Source organism: Diabrotica virgifera, chromosome 9 (assembly GCF_917563875.1).
Source record: "Diabrotica virgifera virgifera chromosome 9, PGI_DIABVI_V3a".
NCBI classification, from domain to species: Eukaryota; Metazoa; Arthropoda; class Insecta; order Coleoptera; family Chrysomelidae; genus Diabrotica; species Diabrotica virgifera.
Window position 1 is genome coordinate 28962664 of NC_065451.1, and position 18341 is coordinate 28981004.

An 18341-nucleotide genomic window follows, 5' to 3' on the forward strand; every position below is an offset into this window, starting at 1 on the left:
CTATTAAAATGCTCTATTGTTCTTTAGTCAGGACGCACCTTGACTACTCTTCTCCAGTTTGGTCCCCACATTATTTACACCTCAAGAACAAACTTGATAGTGTTCAACATAATTTTCTTAGATATATTGGGTTCAAAAAACACATCAATTATAGTTATACAGATATGGAACGATTTTTGAATATCTCTTCTCTGGATGTCCGTAGGAAGCGTAAAGATCTTACAGTATTGTTTAATATTATCAATGGCATATATTACTGCCCTGAACTCCTTGCTAAAATATTGTTGTTTGTTCCACCACGATCAACAAGACAAATTCAAACCTTTCATATTTCTTTTCATAGATATAATTACTCATATTTTACTTTTGTTCCTAGAACACTAAGACTTGCTAACTCCCTAGGTGACCTTTTACTTTTTGGTAACTCTGTTGATGTTTTTAAGAACCATTTAACCAAATTAAATATTTAGCAATGTCATAACCTTGTTATTTGTTAGTAATTAATGTTTTGTAATTATTTTACTTTGTCATGTCTTTTTAAATGTTTTGTACTCTCTCATTTTATTCTTATATATTCAACACTGTAATTATCAATATCTTATTAATGTATTACCGAATTGGGCTTGCCCGTATAAATAAATAAATATAAATATTAACTGTTTTCACACAGATGTTGTCCTCTATTGACGACTTCTAAGTTTCAGTTTCGGTTGTATCTCAGTCTGTGAACAGTCAAGATGTTTTCGAAAAAGCGTAGAGTACTCTCGGTTGAAGAAAAGTTATCGATAACTCGGCAATAGAGAAAATTAACACAAGTTATTTAGTACAGTATGATTACTAGTACAGTACACTCGCGATTATCCGAGTCTAGGTTATCCGAGCCCCTAGGTTAACCGAGGCAAAAGTCATAACTGGTGAGTTACAACTTTCAACCTTGGCGCAACATTGCCGCCTCAAAAAGAGGAATGAAGCTTACGCAAAAATCAATCAAAGACTTTTTTAAACAGTAATATGATAAGGTAAATGTTTTTGTCATTTATAGACAGTACTGTATTAGTTTTGTCATTAAAATATCCACAGCTATGGTTGTTTACGTGTTTTTCTATCAATATAACCTATGTCCCTAGCCTTAGCCCTAGGCCTCCAAGGCCTGTAGAGCAGGTTAAATAAAAAAAAATAACCTATATCAGTGTTAACCGAGTTTTTCTGTATCCGAGGTAGTCACGGTCCCAATTACCTCGGATAATCGCCAGTCTACTGTAAATACAATAACGATTTTTTTCTCTCTCTCTGTATAACGATCTCTCCTTATAACGATGAAAATTGCTGGTCCCTTGCATATCGTTATAGAGAGAGAGGACTGTACTTAAGACAGCAGACGGCAACTGCAGATGGCAGTTGTCACCATCACAGAGATCATTACTTTGCACTATTAATTGAGGTGCTCAGAACAACAGTGGCCTAAGCCACAAATCAAGCATTTTTAGATTAATATATCAATAAAGGCAGCAAGATTAAATCTTCGGGTTAATAAGGGTCTACATAACCTACCTCTTATATTTGGCTAAATACTTAATTTGTAGCATCATCCCATAAGCACAATGGAAATACTAATGCAAAGATTGCATTTATCTCAAAACTTCGTTTTGGGAATTAAACCACTGTTGCTCTGAGCGCCTCAATTTGTATAATTGAAGGGCTTAATGTGAAACAATGACAAGCCTCAAAAAGGTACAAGTGAGATATTTGACTTTGAATGTTAAAAATAATATTAAAAAATCCAGTAACAACTTTTATTGTTTTAGTTTAGATATTTCGATGCATCATGCCCTATGGGACTACAGTTGACAACAATATTAACCCTTTGACTGCGAGAACCGCATATTTGCATAATTTTAGTAGTGCACGAGATGTGCGGGAAACGCATAAATGCAACAGGGCTAACCGCTTCGCTGCGGTTAGTGATTATTTGCGTACAGACAAAATATAACGTAAACAAAATATAAAATATATAATGTCATCAGATGGTTTCTGAATGAATGGGCGTGAACCGCCCATCTAAAGTGCCTCGAGCGGGATGAGGTTCCCGCAGTCAAAGGGTTAATCAAATTACTTGAAACTCGAGAAAAAACAGGCTTTATTTAAAAAAAAATGTAGCTTGTTATATTATTCCATTAATAATAAATACCAAATTTTAGATATACAGTACAACCTGCCATATCCGGACCTCCCCATATCCGGACGGTTCTGCGCCGTCCGGATCTACTGTTGGACAACGCACTAAAAGAAGAATTAAAAGATGGCGAAATAATGTATTAAGAATCTATAAAATGTATCTATCGACGAAAGTTATTGATGGCGTTGATTAATGGAATGTATGAAGGAGAAAACGTTTCAGAGACTTTAAAAGAAGTAGTGGTCTTGATATCCAGATTTTTTCATATCCGAATCGGTCTGTCGCCACATTGATCCAGATTTGGCAGGTTTGACTGTACGTAGATTCAGAATTTTCGATTATTGACTGAGTTCGGGGTGGTTTCAACCCTATAGGTGTTAAACAGTGTTTATTTCTTTGTCTCCATCAACTTGTTGGAATTTTTGACGGGGTTTTTATTGACGGACTTTGTTCATTATCCTACAAAGAAATGCAATAATATAATAAGCCATGTCATAAGCCACTACATTAATCTTGAATGATAATAATGTGACAAGCCAAATTTAAGAAAAAATTACATATCCCTGGATTTTCACTAATTGTGTCTCTTCTAGATTATACATAGTCAGGGTCATGGCCACTGTCATCAAATGTCAAGTTAACTTTGCTATTTTTCTTTCTAGAATCTTCAGAGCTCAATAAATATCTGAAACGCTTCAGCCCATGTTCACCATTTTGATGTGGCTTGTCATTATGTTGAGTAGATACTAGAATACTAGAACAAACTAGGCCTATGCAATAGTGTGACCATAGATTTATCGGGCCATCTATTAACGAAGGGCTGAGATAATTTGTTAATGGCTTGTTGTACTATAATTTTAACCAAGAATAACACTAACTCTTTTTGAACTCATGTGTGGCTTGTCATTGTTTCACATTAAGCCCTCCCATTATTAGCAACTGGCGTTCTGCCGGACAGCAGTTGCATTTAGATGTCGGAATCAGTCTCATACAAATTAATAGTGCAAAGTAGTGACGTCGGTCACGGCGACAACTGCAACTAACGTCTGCAGTTGCAGTTGCCACCTGCAGTCATTGTTGGAATCGTGTCTTAAGATTTAAACACTCTGACTCTACTGAGTCTGTTAAAGATCAAAGATTAGTGACTCAACCCACCTTGTATTTATTTTTTAGTATTTTTGTTATAGTTAGGATATTCTATTTTCACAAATTTTTGTAAAAGTGCTTATAAAAAAGCAGTGTTAGTAATACATACCTAAAGTTTGCTGTAGACGATGTTTCCAATACAACTACAACATATAACACATCATGGGCACCGAATTTTAGTTGAGTTGAATTGAACCAGAACCAGTGAAAGGAAGACAGGAACAGAACAATTGAATTGAAACGTAAAAACTAAGAAACATAACACATAACAACAACAACAATCGCAAAGTTCACAGTCACAGTCTGCACAGTCATAGCCACCTTTACTTTACAAGCCATGAAGTTGAAACTTGGCAACATCTAAGCGTAGACCGGTTAATTCTGACAGTTCTCATTTATTTTTAAATGTTTTTAAATAATATTCACTGTATTTACAGAAAAACTCAAACATTTTACAATATTTCGTGCTCCAAATTATAAAGAATATTAAAAGGTATGTATTAAGATGATTTTAGTTCAATATAATATATTTTTATATAATATATTTTATAGTATAATATATTTTTATATAAACTTACGTGCATATAGAAATGCGTCCACTTAAAATTTTTGTCATTTTTGATGTCTTATATTTACTAAACCTGTTGGCCGATTCAAGTGATTTTTTTAATATGTTATAGCCTGATTCTTTAACAATACCGCTGTAATAATATTGTTGCTAAGCAGTTAATTTTTTATTGTATAACGGGCATTTATAAAATAGTGAAATTAAAACTCAACTATAGCCTCAGGTTTTCTTAACATTCTGTTTTTTATTCATTCGCTTATGTTGAATAATAAAAAAAAGTTAGCTACTTTAACAACTAGATAATATGTCTTTTATCAATACAGGGTGTTTCTAAATAAGTGCGACAAACTTTAAAGGGAAAGTAACAAAATTCAAAATTTTGACCCCTGTCAAAATTTTCAATGTTTTTTAAATGTAATCATTTTTTTCGAATCTTGAAAAATCTAATAAGTATTTTTGAAAAATTTAAACGCAGAATGAAAGATTACTTTATCACCGAGGGCCGAAAGTCCCTTAGAATGAATATTCCATAGGGTGATGCGAACTTTGAAAAAAAAAGACAGTTTAATTCGTACACCCGGTATATATTCAATGAAAATTTACTTATTTAGCAACAATATTATTACAGGGGTATTGTTAAAGAATCAGGCTATAACATATTAAAAAAAGAATGTGTGTGTACTTTGTACGCACGTAAGAAGTTATACTTCTATTATATGATTATATGATTATAAACGAAATTAATATACTTTTTATTTATATTTTATTTAAATATTAAATTAATTTATACTTACTACTTCTCAAACATTTTTATTAAAACAGTGCCAAAAATTAAAATAATAAAAAAATAAAACACACACAAACGTAAAGTAAAGGTGGCTATGCACAAACACACTAAAAATGCCACAAATGATTTCTGAACATTAATTGTCGGAAAATTTTTTAACTAAATACGTATTTTCTGAAAATAAAATTATATAATAAATATACTTACAATCATAAAATGTATAAAAAAAAAATAAAAAAATAAAAGTTTCTATTGGGATTCGAACCAACTTACCACGCGGCTGGTATTTGCGTTGTATTGGGATTCTCTCGCATTAAAACTGCGCCACAGAGACAGCTTGTCATTATGTGCGAAGATCGTCTAACTAAACAGATTAACCTTTTGACATTTTTAACTTATGTTAAATTAAATTATTTTGATTTTGAATTGAAATGATTTAGAATTGAAAAAATACAACAAAACATAGAGTAAGAAGACAATATATTATGTAAATATAAATATAAATTATGTAAATAAAAGTATTACATACTACTTATGTATTTTGGTAGGTTCAAGGTAGGTATCGGAGCCCGTATAACGACTAATAAATTTCGCAATCACTTGCGTCGTGCAAAGTGGCTATGTTCAAATATCATAACAAAATTTGATCAACTATTTATAAAACACTTACCAGTGAAAGATTCTTTAGCTTTGAATAAGCGAGATCTGCGGCACTCATACTAGGCACAGTTTGATGAGCTTTCACATTGGCATGAAACAATCATCTCTTCTATGTAAATAAGTCCAAAAATATAATATGAAAACTATTTAAAAAGGCAGTATAACCATTAACTAACTTTTTGTTTGTTGTTTCTCTTCCTACAAATTTTAAAACGCAACAAGCATACATTATAACCAAACGCAGTCCCACAGCTGTGCCACAGCTGCCATATTGGATAATTTTTGTCATGTCATTTGAACATCCAATCAGAACAAAGTTATAATGCGCATGCGCCCGGTCGCTAGGTTTTCCCATATAAAATTTCACCGTCATTACGCCCGTAAAGAAGTATAACTTCAAAAATCAATTTAAATCGGCCAACAGGTTCGGGAAATACGAGACATCAAAAATGACCAAATTTTTGAGTGGGCTGATTTCTATGCACGCAAGTTTATATAAATTTCTTTAAGTTTGGTATTTTACATACGGCATACCTACTTATAATTTTTGTTTTTGTAGATGCCAAGCCGTTGCTGTGTGCCAGAGTGCAAAAGCAATTACGATAGCAGTCTTAAAAAGAATGAACAACCAGAAAGCACTTTTTTATTTCCAAAGGATCCAAAGCTGCGAGAACTTTGGTTACAGTGTATCCACAGGAAAAATTTTGTTATTGGAACATCAGCGGTGGTATGTGCCAAACATTTTTATTCTGATGACATCGAGAGAGTTAGAGAATGGGTAGATAAGGAAGGCAACAAACATGTAGAGAAATTAACGAATCCTAGTTAAAACCTTCTGCAGTTCCTCGCATTTTTCCAATTCAGGATGTTTCTAAATAAGTGCGAAAAACTTTAAAGGGAAAGGAACAAAATGCAAAATTTTGACGCCTGTCAAAATTTTCAGTGTATTTTAAATGCAATCATTTTTTCGAATTCTGAGAAAACTAATAAGTATTTTTGAAAAATTTAAACTCTGAATGAAAGATTACTTTATTACCGAGGGCCGAAAGTCCCTTAGAATGAATGAAAGGTTGTTTTTGAATGACATATTTGAAACTAAAAATCACACTAAATTTTCTTAATTTTTCGCCCCTGTAACTTATTAAAATAAACATAGAAGTTTTCAGGGACTTTCGGCCCTCGGTCCTAACGTAATCTTTCATTCTGCGTTTAAATTTTTGAAAGATACTCATTAGTTTTCTTAGGATTCGAAAAAAATTAATCCCATGTATATTCTTGTTATTGGTTTTTTTTTTTGTATAATAAACGTTACTTACAAGGAAGTACTTTTAATTTTATTTTGTACAAACTTCTAATTAATAATATTTTCTTGTTCGACTCAAAAAATACTATAAATTTTACCAGAATTGCTACTTTAAAATTGTGTTTTCAAAAGCGGTAGTCCGAAAGTCGGACTACGCACGTCATCAATTGCGATGTTGCCTTTTTCTCTTCATGGCTTGTAAAGTAAAGGTGGCTATGGCACAGTACACAATCGACAATCACAGATATGGACGACGCCAGTAGTTCAAATGTTGAAACTCTTCTTCTTTTTATTTAGTTTGATAATTTTCACGTATGACGTATAATATATAGACAGCAGCCAGCAGTGGGCTAAAAATTTGGTGTTATCAACAGTGATGCCACAGCTACCAATTACCCGTCGAATCTACTGATTACTCTTTTTTTCTCTCCCGAAAAATCAAATTTGTAGTTTTTGAGGTTTAGAGGTTCTGAGGTTTAGACCAGGCACAGATTTTTAGGAAGAATAACTTTTTTCCTAAAATTATTAATAAAAGAGTTATTACATGTCCAATAAATAAAAATGATGTTCGGAATCGGTAATTTAGGAAAATTTCAGAATTTTTTTTTAAGTAGAAGGCTGTTATTGCATATTTGAATATGGTTTTTAATTACAAATAACTTTTCATAATAAAACTTTTTGATATTTTGAAATATAAAGGTAGTTTGCTCTTGAGTGAAATTCATATTTTTTGACATACCTCGTATACTGTTGACAAAATTTGATATCTGATGATTGCATCTTAGGTTTTAGACTATGTAGAGCACTTTATAAAGACTGATTTTTTTTTGTAAAATTGATATTAAAAAAGTTTCCCATATCCCTAATAGCACACGACGTCCAATGGACGTCCAAAATAGGTCCATTTTTGGTCCTAACGTCCATGGACTATAAATGGACGTCCTTTGGACGTCCCATGTTGGACGTCCTTCGGAAGGAATAAATATGGACGTCCTTTGGACGTCCGACGTTGGACGTCCTTCGGACGGAATAAAAATGGACGTCCTTTGGACGTCCGACGTTGGACGTCCTTCGGAAGGAATAAATATGGACGTCCTTTGGACGTCCGACGTTGGACGTCCTTCGGACGGAATAAAAATGGACGTCCTTTGGACGTCCGACGTTGGACGTCCTTCGGAAGGAATAAATATGGACGTCCGACGTTGGACGTCCTTCGGAAGGAATAAATATGGACGTCCTTTGGACGTCCGACGTTGGACATTCTTCGGACGGAATAAAAATGGACGTCCGACGTTGGACGTCCTTCGGATGGAACAAATATGGACGTATATATACTGGACGAAATACGGACAATTCCCTAATAGCACACGACGTCATTTGGACGTCCAAAATAGGTCCATTTTTGGTCCTAACGTCCATGGACTATAAACGGACGTCCCATGTTGGACGTCCTTCGGAAGGAATAAATATGGACGTCCTTCGGACGGAATAAATATGGACGTCCTTTGGACGTCCGACTTTGGACGTCCATACTGGACGAAATACGGACGTTTTATGAACGCTTATATTGGACACATTATACCAATTACGAGATCAAATAGCAAAATAATTCAATAAAATATTAACTTGCGTTAACTTTACGTTAATGAAATACAGTCAAACCTGTCACTAACGGCCACTAAAATGAAAGAACTATTGGCCGATATAGAAAAGTGGTCGTTATTGCCAGTTTTTGTAGCCTAGATATACAGTACAACCTGTGTTACTGGCCACCTGTACTAACGGCCAGTTTAAAAATTCCCCAAACCAATTATATCTAGACTACAAAAACTGGCAATACCGGTCACCTTTCTATATCGGCCAATAGCTTTTTCATTTTTAGCGGCCGTTACTGACAGGTTTTACTGTAATTAGTGTGGGGAATTTTTAAACTGGCCGTTAGTACAGGTGGCCGGTGTTGGCAGGGGGCCGGTAACACAAGTTTTACTGTAGTTTAAATCGATTAGATCGAAAGATTAAATCTTAATTCAAAATTGTATATTAAATTATTACAATTATAAAACTATATAGTTTAATATCCAAAACATGTTTTGATTTCATGTAATGTAATGAAAATCTTATTTGTAAATTATTGGTTACAATGTTTAACAACAGGAAATATTCAAGAATAAATAAAATAAAAGTTTCCCCTAACAACAAAACATTCCAGGAATTCTACTATCAAAGTTCTATTCCGTGAACATCTGATTAAATTATGGCTGGAAAGTTACCACAAGATATTCTATGAAAAGAGTACAATGTCCTCCTGGAGGGGTAAAATTTTCCATACTCTAAAGAGAGGCCATTTACTATTCAATTTGCGTTCATTTTCAAATTTGCCGCGCGAGTATCTATGTAGCGTCGCGTGGTCATTGGTCATCAAGTCATCAATTATTTCATTTTCATCATAAGATAACCTAAAAATTTAGTAAAAATTTTGATTGGAAAAAAATGCATCGATAAGGGGGTGAAAAATGGAAATTAGTGGCTTTTTTTGCTGTACTCAACTGTACTGTTTAGTATGCTAGTTTTGGCTATGGCTGGATCTCTTAAACAATTATGTAAGTATTATAAAATCCGTTTTCAATTTTCTTTATGAAACGAATCATTTATGCATGTATTACCTGTAAATATTTTGATTTTTAATTGTAAAGAATAGAAAAATTACCGTTCATTTTAATTTTTTTTAGAATCAGCTGAAAGTGGTCTACAAAAAACCAGATATAACCAAAATAAAGATATAAAAAGTGTATTGGCTAATTGGAAGAAACAACATTGTCCATGCATAATAAGTTATTACTTTATAAACAAATATTAATACCTAGGAATGGAACCTGGATATAATCATCAAGAAGATAGCAGGAATCCCGACAAACAACTTAAATAAGTACAAGAATATTGAGGAAATCCTCCTCGATACTACTGGGCAAACTAGAAGATTGAAGAGGACAAAGCCTTTTGAACTAGTTTGAGTGATAGGTGATAGTGAAAAGCAGAGCATAGTGCGTGATGTGGCTGTGTATGTTAGAATAGTGCACGATCTTGTTAGATTAGATAAGAGACGCTATCGGGTAAGCTCTTCATTTTAAGAAACATTAGTAATTTAGGTTAAATTAAAATTGCTCATTGGTCAGTTATGACCAGATTGCTTTTTTTATGTTTGGCAAAAAGGGCGTAAGTCAGAATTGCACATTGCTAATGTTTTGATGATTTCTGGACCAGCAAAAAACTGTTGTAGACGTAAACTGTATGTACCAATAAAAAGAGCCGATTTTTCTGGTCCAGAAATCATCAAAACATTATCGATGTGCATTTCTGACTTAAGCCCTTTTTCCCAAACATCAGAGAATTGTAATGTACAAATTCTCCTATCTGATTTTTCATGAATTTTGTAGGAGACGAAAAACCATTTTTAGGATCATCTCCTGCTTTCACATGTAAATTTTGACATGTCTTGTAGTAAATAGATAGTTGAATTTACTACAAAACATGTCAAAAAATATATGAAAACAGGAGGTAACCATAAAAAAGTTTTTAGTCTCTCTTACAAAACTCATGAAAAAACAAATCGGAGGTATGTCACATCAGTGACTATATCCAGGGAATGTCTAAAAAATATACTTTGATGTCCCAAGAACCAAATATAACCTTTATATATATACAGGGTGTAACAAAAATACAGGTCATAAATTTAATCACATATCCTGGGACCAAAAATAGTTTGATTGGACCTAACTTACCTTAGTACAAATGTGCACAAAAGAAAAGTTACAGCCCTTTGAAGTTATATATTAATAGCACCAAGGGCCTTAGAGGCCCATGGCTTGAAAAGTTTGTTTTTTCTTCATTTTCACGTTTCTTTATGTACTGAGATCTTCTCTGGCTTGATATGTGATTTTTCTCCATTCCTTCCTCTTATTCATTTTTCTTTTCTGACCCTGTAACACCATTCTTTCCAAATCTTTTTCGACCTCTTGCTTCCATCTATTTTCCGGTCTTCCTCTTCTCTTTCTTGAAGCTATAGTGTAGTTTAGTACCCTTTTCGGAGTCCTCGTTTTTGGCATCCTTTCAATGTGACCTCGTGATCTAAGTCTCTGTGCCTTTATCACTCATTTAAAGTTACAAAATGAAAAGTGATTTTTTCCAATGTATCGAAAACAATGTGCTTTTGTGCACGTTTCAATTTAATTATTATTGTAGTACCTACCATTTAAACAACGTTTTAAAAACTTTTTTGCCTCTTATTGCTTTTTCGAAAAGTCAATTTTTATCGAAATATTGTGAATATTTGTCAAATCCACCACATATTTGTATATGGTTAAGTACGATTATGGAGACTTGGTAATAATATGCAAACTTATTTATGCTTTACATTTTTAGGTATATTTTGAACCATATTAAAAAAGAAGCCAGACTCGATAAAACGTGCCTTATCGAAAAAATACAAAGAGGCAAAAAAGTTTTGAAAACACTCTGTTTAACTAATGGTACCTCAGTAATAGTTTAATTGGAACATACAACATTTGGGGGGTTTAAAGGAACAAAACCCCCATAAAATTTTTACGTGGACATATTAAAAAAGAAGTCGCAACTCGATAAAAACTGCCTTATCTGAAAAATACTAAGAAACAAAAATATTGAATTTAACTAATGGTACCACAATAATAAAATTGAATTGGAACATACACAAAAGTTTGGGAGGATTTAAGGGATCAAAACCCCCATAAAATTTTTATGGGGTGCACAAATTTCACCATAATTTTTCTTTAAGATATTCCTGCCATAATAATGCCACACGTCACATGTCCATTTTCAATAAAAAATCGCTAATAGTTTTCGATATAATCGAAAAAATCCATTTTCATTTTGTAATTTCAAAGGGCTGTAACTTTTTATGTGCATATTTGTACAAGGTAAGTTAGGTTCATTTGAACTATTTTTGGTCCCAGAATAATGTGATTTAATTTATGACCTGTATTTTTGTTACACCCTGTATATACAGCCCATTACGCACCACCTTAAAAATTGGGCATTTTTGATGTCTCGAATTTCCTAAACCTGTTGTTGCATCTAGGTGATTTTTTTTATAATATTCTAGCCTAGGCCCTAGAATATGTTACCTCCTTATGCTTGTCATGCACAGGGAGCTATACTGTAATATATATTATATCACATTACTATAGAGAGCGATATGATATAATATACATATATTACAGCATGACAAGCTTAAGGAGGTAACCTATAGCCTAGGCTATAATATTATAAAAACATCACTTAGATGGGACAACAGGTTTAGGAAATACGAGACATCAAATATACCCCATATTTAAGGTGGTGCGTTAATTTCTTGGAGAAGTGTATTGTAATTTAATGTAAATACTGTAATATCCAATAATTGTAATTTGATATAAGATGAAATATAAGTTCCTTAAAAAATATATTTTTTATTTCCCACAATACATTCTCCACAGGTCTAAATATCGTCGCTAGACGTCCACCGAATGACCTTCCAGGACGTTAGATGGATGTTCAGCAGCAAGACATTGGACCAAACTGGGACATCCTATGAATGCCCAAATGACGTCCACCGAACGTCCCCTCCGACGTTAGGTGGACCCCCATTGGACGTTTAACAACTTGGCCTTTGGACCAAAATTGGACGTCCTGTTAAGGTCCAATTCACGTCCCCTAGGACGTCCGATTAAGGTCCAATTCACGTCCCCTAGGACGTCCGATTAAGGTCCAATTTACGTCCGATTAAGGTACAATTTACGTCCGCTTAAGGTCCCATTTACGTCCGATTAAAGTCCAATTTACGTCCGATTAAGGTCCAATTTACGTCCGATTAAGGTCCAATTTACGTCCGATTAAGGTCCAATTTACGTCCGATTAAGGTCCAATTTACGTCCCCTAGGACGTCCGATTAAGGTCCAATTTATGTCCGATTAAGGTCCAATTTACGTCCGATTAAGGTCCAATTTACGTCCCTTAGGACGTCCGATTAAGGTCCAATTTGCGTCCGATTAAGTTCCAATATACGTCCCCTCGGACCTTAGATGGACGTTCGGTAGCGCGACATTTGGACCAAAATAGGACGTATAAAGGACGTTCCTCGGACGAAAACGGACGTCCAAAGGACGTCCCTAAAGTCCGTGAAGGACGTCCAATGGACGTCCATTGGACGTCCTTGTGCTATTAGGGATGGTTCCAAGTTACGCAGACACCCTGTATATGTATTGTTGATCTGTAATCTGATTTTGTAAGTTTCATCGGTTCAAAGTGCTCATTTTTAAAAAGGTTTGGTTCTAAACTAAAATTTTTTTATCTTGAAAAAATTGAATAATCTTTTCTGAATATTTTGGATTTTTTATTTTCCTGTAAGACAAAAATATTTTAGATATGGCTGTTCAAAATTTGCATACACTCGTGATTAGTGACTCGTTCAAGCCCTTTTAGCTACAGCCTTTTCAAAATTAAGCATTTTGAACCGATGAAACTTCAGATCATATAAACAATACATAAGTAGGTAAAAGTAACTTATGGTGAAGCGGTAACGAATAATTTTATTTGTGATGCTAATTAGGGGGTGAATTTCACGATTTTTTTATTAAAAAAAGGGACCATCATTATTTTAAGCGCAACTTACTTACTTTTAATGTTAGAAACTTAAAAAACAAAAAAATAATGCTTCTTTTAAACATTTTCACTTTTTTATAAGCTATTTTCTATTATTTACTCGCAAATAACTCAAAAAGTATTGACTTTTGCCGTGTATGCCAAGTTTCATGCCAATCTAAGCGAACCTTTAAAATTTGGCGGTTTTGAAATTTTTTAATATTATACTTTGAGTTATTGGACCTACCTACCCACATGCCTACCTCCAAAAAATTAAATAGAAAAACGATCCAAAATGTTTTATGGGGCGCCAAAATCATTTTTTGCACACAGGCGCCAATAACCCTTACTGGGGCCCTGATGAAGGGGCTGAGAGGGGGATCGAAAATTAGACGAAAAACTAATCCTGAAAAATCTTCCAATTCCAGCTTTGCTTGTTGGGCTCAATAAATAATAATAATAAACTTTCAATAACTAAATTATACTAAAAATTATCAATAATTTCTTTATTATTCGGTATATTAATAGTGTATGACAATGTAGTTACTGGAAGACAATGTTACAATTTAATGACTACCACTGGATAAATCGATGTAAATATCAGGATCGAATTGTTTAGTAATGCCCCTTTGTCCTCTTCTTCTCGATCGACGATGGCAAATAAATGTTTGAGTGTGGAGTAAAATATGGTTTTATTGACAGCTACTGAATATTACACTAATAATAATAATATCGTATAGCATTTTTGCCGGGGATATCCTTTCGGATAGTTCCGGCGCCATTTACATCTTTAACCCTGTTTTAAGTAACTAGTGCCGATGTACACTAGCCCAGTTTGTTGTGCCAATATTACACTATAGTCCAAGTAATGAAGCTTATTAAAATAGGACAAAACCTCGCAATTTTTACAGAATAGATCGATTTGTTTGAAAATTTGAGAATAAGTAGTGGTAGTCCAAGGATCAAAATCTATATGATGCCGAAATCCGCTTTTACCATGGGGGTGGTTGCCACCCTATCTAGGGGGTGGAAATTTTTTATTATATTTTGACCGCAAAAGTTAATAAAAACATTCATTCTACACAAAAAACGTTCTATACATTTTTTTGATAAAATGAATAGTTTTCGATTTATTCGCTATCGAAAGTGTTAGTTTTATATGGAAAAAATCAATGTTAATAAGTTTTCGGCTAATAACTCCAAAAGTTTTCGTTTTATCAAAACAACTTTACTTAACAAAAATGTACCTTTAGAGAAAATAAACAAAACCGTTTCTTTTAATTTTTTTAAGACCAATAGTAATCGATCTATACACTATTAAATGTTAGCTCTTCGTCAAATGCTAAATATACTGTAGTTTCAAAGTCAAAAGATGGGAAAACTATGCATTTTTCGAGGATAAGTTGTTCAAGCTAATTTAAATCATTTTAAAATATCTATCTCCAGAAATAAAAACAAAGTCTCTAGCTCAAATGTTAAGTGACGTATATTGAAAAGAATGTTAGTCCCTACCTTTTTCAGCGAAAAAGTGATCCGAAGCAACCTCCTAATCACCACCCCAATTAAAATTAGTCATTAACCTTATTTGGTATTTTTTATTTGTATATTATTAATAGGTTCTAGAAGTTTGACCGGCTTAGAATGACTAGTTTTAAAAAAATGGAGTTCTAAGCTAATAACTAATTTTTGTAGTTTGGAAAAAAATGGCATTCTCTTCAGAATAGAAAGATTAGCATCAGAGATACGAAAAATGTTTAAATATGAAATTTTAGGTTATTTAATTCCCAAGAAACTGGTTTGCAAGAATTTTTACTGCGGCAAAAATTAAGTGAGCTATTGATAATTAAAACTTGTAATAACATGCAAAAACCACCTTTACCAACTCTTTCAAAGTCATATCTTTTTGCGACTGAGAACTTTATAAAGATTTAATATTAATAGGCTTATGGACCTTATAAAAACCTACAAAATTCTTTTTTACCAAACGTTCTAAGATAAAAAATAGGTAGAAAAATTACGGCTAAAAAATCAATATAATTTTTTGAAAAAAAAAGGAGAAATCCAATTGGAAGCATAATAATGTAAGTTAGCGGTGTTTTTAGTCATTGGCCTTATTCGTTGTTCTTTATTTATGTATTATTAATAGATTCTAGAAGTTTAACTGGCTTAGAAAGATTAGTTCTTAAAAAACTGGAGTTAAAAGCGAATAACGAATTTTTGTAGTTTGGTAAAAATGTCGATTTCTTCAGAATAGAAAGATTAGCATCAGAGATACGAAAAAATGTTTAAATATAAAATTGTAGGTTATTTAATTCCCAAGAACTTGGTTAAAAAAAATTTACGGCAAAAATTGAGTGAATCGTAAATTAGTATATTATTGAAAAACACTTATTTTTTCGATATAAAACTAACATTTTCGATGGCGAATAAATCGAAAACTATTCATTTTATCAAAGAAATGTATGGAACATTTTTTGCTTAGAATGAATGTTTTTATCAACTTTTGCGGTCAAAATATAATAAAAAATTTTCACCTCCGTGATGGGGTAGCAACCACCTCCATGGTAAAAGCGCCTTTCGGCATTATATAGATTTTATTCCTTGGACTATCCACTACTTATTCTCAAATTTTCAAGCAAATCGATCCATTCTGTAAAAATTGCGAGGTGAAAAGCTTCATTTCCTGGGCTACTACAGATGTTGTTCAGGTAACTTTCTATGATAGACTGCGACAAAAAATAGTCCCTTTGGTTAATTTATAATCTCGTCAAAATAGACAATTCATCAATAAGTTGCATGACAACCGAACTACGGACTTTGAATATGCTGAAAGATTGCAACTACATTTTGAAGGAAGCTATTGCAAAACTTATAAAGTTCAATTGAAAAATATATTATTTGGCAATTTATTAAGTATGCAGGTTGAACGGACTCTAATTATTAAAATATTACTCGATGTTTCCCTATAATTCAATTATACACGGTGAAACTATAAAAGTTTAGGAAGTTAAGAAAAATGTGAGATTACAAATTAAGGGATTAATTTGAGTTTGAACACCACCAAATACTATAGATATACTATAATACGTACAACTCTTGACATTTCCGATTAATTTTGTTATAGCAAACAAAATAGCACCATCTAGTGGTATGAGTTGATAACCACAAACTATGCATTTAAAATAAAGTTATTTTTATAATATTATTAGTTTTTATATTTAAATAAAAATATAAATTTAGTTATTTCAATTTGATATTGTTACTTTTTAATTTACATAATTTTTCATTCTATCATGAATTTTATTTAGATACGCTTTTATTAAAACATTAAAATATTTATCTAAAAAAAAATTTTTTGTGACAATTTGTACCTACATTTTGGAGAATTTCTTGTAACATTTTAATTTTAATTTATATTTAACATTTTTAACACCCCCTTGTATACAATTTTATTAAAAATACCTTTTAAATATATCAATAATAATTTTATCTGAATCTTCTTTTATAAGTATGTACAAATAAATTTCACACTATCAGATGTATTATTAAAAACCTTAGCCCTAATAATAGAAAATAAATTTTCCATGCAGTCTTGGGTTAGCTTTCTTGAAACAAAAAATTGCAGCTAAACACACTCTCTTCAGGGTGAATTGGGGCAAAGGAATACACTTTTTAGTTAATTTTGTTGCCGTCCTAGGTATTTGCTGAGAATCCACTTTACCGAACCCATTTTATAAGACATTTTGTATAAAAATACAAACACAATTTACCAAGATTAGCTAGTTATCCAAAAATTAACAAAATAAAATTTGTATGTCTACGTTAAAAACACGTAGTTATCAACTCCAGCCGGTAGAGGCGCTAGTAGCAACGTGCTGCCAGTTTTCTGTCGGAGTTGGATGTCTGATAGTCTATAGTATTTGCTACCACTACGCCGTCATTTTTCCCCGATTCCTAATAAAGTTTACGTTTTAAAAGGAGTGTCAAAACGATATTGAATACATTCATGTGTGTGTTTTCATATGACTATTTAAATTAGAACTTTGTGAAAACTGTTTGTTGCATATTCGGCATTTGAAAGGTTTTTCACCAGTATGGACTCTCATATGTGTATTTAAAATTTGTTTCGTTGAAAACTGTTTGGTGCAAATTTCACATTCAAACGGTTTTTCACCAGTATGCACTTTCATATGATATTCTAAACCAGATCTTTGTGAAAACTGTTTGTTGCATATTTGGCATGTGAAAGGTTTTTCACCAGTATGCACTCTCATATGTGTTTGTAAAGTAGAACTTTGTGAATACTTTTTAGCGCAAATTTCACAGGAATAAGCTTTTTCACCGCTGTGTATTACCATATGTGATTTTAAATTCCAACTTCCTGAAAACTGTTTGTTACATACTTCACATGCAAATGGTTTTTCACCGGTATGCACTCGCATATGTCTAGTTAAATGTGTTTGTTGAAAACTGTTTGGTACAAATTTCACATTTAAACGGTTTTTCACCAGTATGCACTATCATATGTCTAGTTAAATGTGTGTTTCTTGAAAACTGTTTGGTGCATATTTTACATGTGAAATGTTTTTCACCAGTATGCACTCTCATATGTCCAGCTAAATGTGCGTTTCTTGCAAACTGTTTGGTACAAATTTCACATTCAAATGGTTTTTCACCAGTATGCACTCTTCTATGCCTAGTTACATATTTCTTGGATGCAAACTGTTTGGTACAAATTTCACATGTAAAGGGTTTTTCCCCAGTGTGTATTCTCATGTGTACTTTTAAAGAAAAACTTGTTGCTAATTGTTTATAGCATATTTCACATTCAAAATGTTTTTCTGCGATGTCCACATCTGTAGTAGCAGTCAAATTTTGGTTCGAATTATTTCCAGTGTATTTTAGCAGGTCACATGCATCGTTATGAATGCCTTCGCAAGGGACACCTAAAATAATAAAATAATAATCTGTAAAACCAGTATAATGTAGCAAAAAGAAAATAAATAAAGCATAAAACGGTGCCAAAGGCACGACATTCAACCTCATC

At 32.8% G+C, this 18341-nt stretch overlaps 2 protein-coding genes across 3 annotated transcripts in view; both read right to left on the minus strand.

Annotated features, from left to right (window-relative positions):
- The window catches only part of LOC126892620 (gastrula zinc finger protein XlCGF57.1-like), a 34243-nt gene extending 30118 nt beyond the window's left edge, over window positions 1-4125 (minus strand). The window contains exons 1-2 of one of the 2 annotated variants that reach the window (XM_050662215.1): window positions 3432-4125; window positions 1552-2635 (exon numbers count right to left, since the gene is read on the minus strand). The gene's annotated coding sequence lies outside the window, so the exon portion shown is untranslated. The remainder of the gene's footprint in view (window positions 1-1551; window positions 2636-3431) is intronic. The other variant, XM_050662214.1, reaches the window with a different exon arrangement.
- Window positions 4126-15756: 11631 nt separating this feature from the next.
- LOC114336985 (gastrula zinc finger protein XlCGF8.2DB-like) lies at window positions 15757-17862 on the minus strand. The gene has a single exon (XM_028287363.2). The coding sequence runs from the start codon at window positions 17734-17736 to the stop codon at window positions 17299-17301; it is 438 nt and encodes a 145-aa protein (XP_028143164.2). The 5' UTR covers window positions 17737-17862; the 3' UTR covers window positions 15757-17298.
- Window positions 17863-18341: the final 479 nt, after the last annotated feature.

Coding starts and splice junctions, on each gene's coding strand:
- LOC114336985 (XM_028287363.2), bottom strand. CDS start 17,736: ATGCGAGTGCATACCGGTGAAAAACCATTTGCATGTGAAGTATGTAAC.